General features: G+C 34.2%; 1 protein-coding gene across 2 annotated transcripts in view; it reads left to right on the top strand.

Annotated features, from left to right (window-relative positions):
- The first annotated feature begins 422 nt into the window (after positions 1-422).
- Positions 423-6,000, top strand: part of LOC121114018 (dnaJ protein homolog 1) — a 64,709-nt gene continuing 59,131 nt past the window's right edge. The window contains exons 1-3 of one of the 2 annotated variants that reach the window (XM_040707823.2): positions 423-622; positions 1,407-1,775; positions 1,853-2,427. In XM_040707823.2, the coding sequence (XP_040563757.1) occupies positions 1,547-1,775; positions 1,853-2,427 (804 nt within the window). In that variant the 5' untranslated portion in view covers positions 423-622; positions 1,407-1,546. Of the gene's footprint in view, positions 627-1,406; positions 1,776-1,852; positions 2,428-6,000 lie in introns of both variants that reach the window. The other variant, XM_040707824.2, reaches the window with a different exon arrangement.

Below are 6,000 nucleotides of genomic sequence, written 5' to 3'. Positions count from 1 at the left end.
GTACTCTGACTCAGAACCAGTGGATAAGAGCTGCATATGATTCCACATTGTCCGAGTCCATTTCGTCTTGAGGTTGAGACAGGTCCTTGGACATAAAAAAGGACTCTAGTGAATCTCTGGGCTTGGAGTATTCGGACTCAGAATCGTTAAAGGTAGATCAAATGAGCTAACAATCATATACACAGCATCAAGGTTGGCTGATATCATCATGTATCACGAATAATAGTAGTCTCAAGTGTGCCGCAATAGTGATGGAACCCTGGATTTATAGGAAGGATGATTAGGTTAGTTGCAGATTGCCTAGTGCCTACATACATAATAAAATAAGGAATGACATCATATGGAAGCGCGCCATTTGTTCAATTTTACACACACTCATTATAGTCATGCATGTATGTAACATATTTTCCTTCCCAAAAAACATCCTTAGTCAGTGATGGCGATGCTCGCCTGTAAGACACATATGTGCGTAAATGTGTGCTCAGAATACCTGTGATTGAAGTAATAGAATTATTGTTCTTTTATTCATCGTGTAGTGTTTGTTAAACTGTATATCTCTACGTATACTACGTTCCCTCCACTCCAAGTACTTTATTTACTCGTCTTTCCAACTGGATTTTTTGTCAGTACTTTGAATTGAATTCCCAATAATTAGAGATACTTAGCACGTGGTTCAATAGTTATTAATTATTATTGCTATTACTTGTAATAGCAATGACGCATTTCATATTAAGCCTGCTTTGTGAGTCTACTAGTATAAATAACGCATGAAAAGCATTGCGTTGCTAATTTATTTATTCATGTTTCCGAAGGGATTTTGTAAAGGAGATAAAATTGGTATTTTCCATGCAGCACCTATGTGTGTACTTATTAGTACACACTTGATGTGAACTTCACACCCACTCCTTAGTGTGTGTCATTCATATATGTGTAATCCCTTAGAATTTAGATAGATCCTATCGTACTTATTATAATAACTAAGGTACTTGACCTATCAACAGAGGAGTTACGCATCCTACAACCTTCATTTTGAAATGTTGCAACATCTCTTTCTACATTTTTGCAGCGCTTTCGCTCTGACCTACTTTTGTGCCTTGCTTTTGCATATTTTCTCTCAAATAGTGTTGCCAAAATGGTATATTTCTAGCATTCATGAGTCATTCTACGTTCTATGATGTGATCAATTCATATTTGTTGAGACATATGCACATCAGAGTTAGTACGCGACTATGCTTGGACAACTACACATAAATCAAATTTGTTTTTGTTAAGTATAAGACTGGCAGGGAAAGAAGGGCTTGACTTGAATGATGAATATTTTTTTTTTTTTGAAAAATGAGTTGAGTTATTTCTAATTGTAGGAATTCAATTCAATCCTAATTGTATTTTTCTATATGTCTACTAAGTCTATTTGCGAATGTTTCACAGAGGACAAAAGGCTTAATTAATCAGTATACTTATTCTAATCATCGATAAGTGAAGAAAATCATTGTTAAAGTTAAAGGAGGACTTTTATTCATTAACCAGCAACTATTGAGTCTTGATTATGACCATTATGGGGAAAAATTACTACGAGACACTAGGACTCAGCCGAGGGGCTACCGCAGATGAAATCAAAAAGGCATATCGAAAAATGGCCCTAAAGTACCATCCAGATAAATGTAAAACCCCAAACGCGGAAGATCGATTTAAGGAAATTGCGGAAGCTTATGAAGTTCTTTCGGATCCCAAGAAAAGGGATGTCTATGATAAATATGGCGAGGATGGTTTGAAAGGTAAGAAACCTTCCTTCATCATTCTTGTAGTAACAAGTTTACATGTGTATTTGATAATAACTGTTCATGACCTTTAGGTAATGCTGGAACGAGGAATTCTGGCTTTACCAACTTTAACAATTTCAGTCACTCCGATGCTCGAGCCACTTTTGCTGAATGCTTCGGAACAAGTAATCCCTTTGAAAGTATATTCTCTCAATCTATTTTCGCGGATATGGACTTTGATGATCATTTTGGTGGTCTTGGTGGTCTAGGTCGCAATTCTCGTACCCCTTTCCGTTCTCAGTCGTTCAATGTAAGTGGGCACCTTGGAGGATTCCAAAAAAACGAGAAAAAAGTTCAGGATTCTCCTGTTGAGCATGATCTGTTTGTAACCCTAGAGGACATTGCTAAAGGGGTGACCAAACGAATGAAAATATCCAGACGAGTTGTTTCAAGTGATGGAAGCATTCGTAAAGAGGAAAAAGTTCTTACCATTAACGTCAAACCTGGTTGGAAGCCTGGGACTAAGATAACCTTTCAAAAAGAGGGTGATCAAGCCCCAAATAAGATTCCTGCTGATATCATCTTCATTATTCGGGATAAACCTCATAAGAATTTCACTCGAGAAGGATCGGATCTGAAATATGTTGCCAAGATTTCTCTTAAAGAGGTAGGATTCTCTTTTAGTTTATCATCTATTTATTTATATTTTATGTACTTAACACATGGTAGGGGCGGGGATTTCCTATGTTAAAAGAGTTTTACATTGTAGATACCTACATTCCCGTAAGGAGAACTTAATGAAAGATCAAGCACTGCAAATTATAAAAGAGTCCATGGCCATGACTAATATTTTTCTTTGATCATTGACTAGCTAGAGATGAAATTTTAATTTATTTTTTCTTAAGAAAATCTTTTTTCATTTAAGTCAAAATTTGAAATTATTATTTTTATTTATATATGTCGTGTACAAGAGGAATTTTGTACCTGTTGCAACTAGTACAAGTTTCAACCCAGAAAATGAGATGAACAATCTTAAATGCTCCATTTACAGCTACTTGAGATACGGATAACGCAATAATAGAATATTCCATGGATGATTGATTTATTTATGGCGTAATTTTTGACTAATTTTATAAAAAAATTGATAACATATACAAATATTCTCTGACACATTATAAAGTTTAAATATGCCCTATGTTGTAATTAAATAATGAATTTGAAGACTAAGAATTTGCAACTGATAAAACTTACAAATACTAGTTGTAACTTGTGCACAATATATTATGTTCAGTAAAAAGTCTGAGCGTTTTTTGGTAGATGTTTTAAGTGAGTTATATTTCACGATTGTATCATAAAAAGATTAAAGGATGCTTAAAGGTTAAACGTACACTTAAAAAAAAGTTCATTTAGAGCTTTGTGTTTGGCGAAGCCAGTTGTGTGCTACAACGTTCGCAAGTGGAAGTAAAAAAGTAAAAAAATCGATACATTCTTCAGAATCACAACGGTCAAAGTAAATAAGAGGCAGCCCCAAAAAATTGTGCTGTTTATGGACTCAATATACGCTTTTGCAACAGGAAGGCAGTGGTTCCACCGATTCCGTTCTAGTAATATGGAGGTCGAAAATGTCGATGAAATAATGGAAATCGTTGAGTTTGACCGGCATATGCGCACTTATTCAATTGCTCAAGAACTGAGGATTACCTAAAAAACCGTTTGGAACCATCTTAATATGATAACTGTTAATTTTATTTGTATTTATGTTATTGTTACATCCCTTAAAAGTCACATGACCAGAGAGCACATTTAAAAATATGGGATAGTTTGGAACAAGACTTTATATGCGACTTTATGAAATTTCTGTCTGTACCAAAATTTGAGTCCAGATGGGTCTTTAAAAAAATCCCTTAGGATCGAACCGGTGAAAAAATTGGGTCTCGGGGCGAGTCTCAACACTAGTAATGGTGTTATCTCGCTTACATAAAAATACTCGCTTGTTTTTTGTTGTAAACTGTCGATTCACTCATCTCACTTGATACGTCATGGTTATTTCATAATTTATCATTATTGATAAATAAACTAATTAATAAATAGTTCTATACTTTTGCTCCGTTTCCGAATTGACACGAATACAATTTCTTGTTGATCACTCGATGTATATACGACGTATGTATTATATTGGCCATCTAATTATTTCCATGCAGACATTAGGCTATCATATAGAAATTAGTATGTATACCAACTGCGTGTAAAAAGTATAGCAGTTGGTATAATTGACTCATTTGGGTAGTTACGAGATGATTTCCGGCCTTTTCCTGCTTCTTTCTGGAGAAAAGGTTGCATGATATAATAAAGGTAACGACGTGTAGTTTCTTTTGGAGTGAATATTATAAATGATACAAATCCCACTCCTAGGTTTAGTTTGCTCCTACCTCATTTATACAAACTTTTGGATAAACAAATCATATGTTCAACAGGAGATATTGGGGGGGGAAGGTGGATTATATCCTGATTGCTATTTTTCTATAATATTATGTAGAATGTATATACAATACATAGAAATAATACTAAATACATGCTTCGAAGAGCTTTTCAACAATTCGGCGTGCTTGAAAAAATAATGACATCATTCTATATTTTTAAGACGAACTATGCCCAAAATCTCTGTATATAAATAAATACATTTATATGCTTATAACACGTCCTTACCTTTATTGTATCATGCAACCTTTCATCCCACAAGTACCAGCAAAAAGGCCCAAAATCAGTTGGTATTTAGCCAATTCTTCCGTACTACATATAAAATAATAATTATTCAATCATTGTTTATCTTAAAAAGATATGATTCTAATTCTACTAATCAACGTTCAGAACAGTGATTAGGGAAAAAGAAGAAGAAACATTAACAGCTGAGAACAAAATACACCCTTTATTTTTTGTGTCAGTGAAGTAAATATTAAATACTTATTAAGCAAAGTATATAACATATAAGTACATTTACCAAACCGTTTTTGGGAGTCGCATGTATCATCATATCCTTTTCATTCTTGTATATTTTGAGCTAACTCTGTTATGCTAGTATTAACAGAATACTATCACCAATACATCATTAATATTTTATTTCATTTCAACATTTTTGCGAATAAATAATAAAATTTATTATAAATCAATGGATTATATGTAATCAAAATGGTTCTCTTTTGTTCTTGAAACAAGTCAAGCAAAATTGAGAAAACTAATGTTGGGGTTCGGTCTGAAACCGTTATAATTTTTTTGGGGTCGAGCTAATTCGTTCCTATAAAAAAGTTTTTATATATGTCCACGAAAATATAGGGTGGTATCCAAGAAAAAATTGCTCTAAATCTGTTGAGAAAAATCACGTGAGATCTAACCGGAAAAAAACGGTCTCGGACCTTGTCTCAACACTAGTATTGTGTTGGTCCTTATTTAAGACTGAAGACAACAGTCCCGTCCAATTCAGTCTTGGTCTACTCCAGTTTAGTCCTAAAAACTGTACAAGTACTGACGGTCTTAAGGACCGATAGAACCGGTCCTAAGACTGGACCCTACCGAATAAATAAGGGCCGACACAACACTAGTTAGAACCCCTCTCCTTCCTATTTTCTTCCTAAAATAAAGAAGGTTTGTATGAACTATAAATAACTAGGATTTCAAGACTTTTTAAAAGTATATCATAGAGGTGAAAAACTGCAACCCGCAGGCCGTATATAGTTCGGCAAATAATTTGGAGCGGTCCGCCTAAAATCAATTTGATTCGGTTAAAATTTCTACATATAAGTAATTTTCCGTTTGAATTGATGAAGCAAGTGGCAATCTTGATTGTACATATCAACCTTTCCTCTACCATAAAGGGTAAGAAAAAAGGCCCAAGTCCAACTGGCAATGCTTGGCCGATTGGATTTGGGCTATTCTTTATTTACTTATGTAGAGAATATACCTGTAGACTGACTCAGTTTTACTTGATTTGGCTGATATTACGTTACTTCATGTAAGCTGTTGTTTAGGGAATTCATGCTGGATTTTGTCTCTTTTAAAATATTCAAAGATTTTCATGTTCCCCCAGCAACAGCTGATATGAAATCATGCAATAACGGGGCCCTCAAACAATCTACATTTATACATTATAGTTCAAAGGATGATCATTTTTATTATTATCGTATTTCAATTTTAATATATCAACACTTATAACAGTTTGGTTAATGAGTTCCATGAACATCCTATA

Source organism: Lepeophtheirus salmonis, chromosome 3, assembly GCF_016086655.4.
Source record: "Lepeophtheirus salmonis chromosome 3, UVic_Lsal_1.4, whole genome shotgun sequence".
Classification (NCBI taxonomy): domain Eukaryota; kingdom Metazoa; phylum Arthropoda; class Copepoda; order Siphonostomatoida; family Caligidae; genus Lepeophtheirus; species Lepeophtheirus salmonis.
The sequence above is the reverse complement of the archived record's forward strand: the minus strand, read 5'-3'. Positions and strand labels throughout refer to the sequence as shown.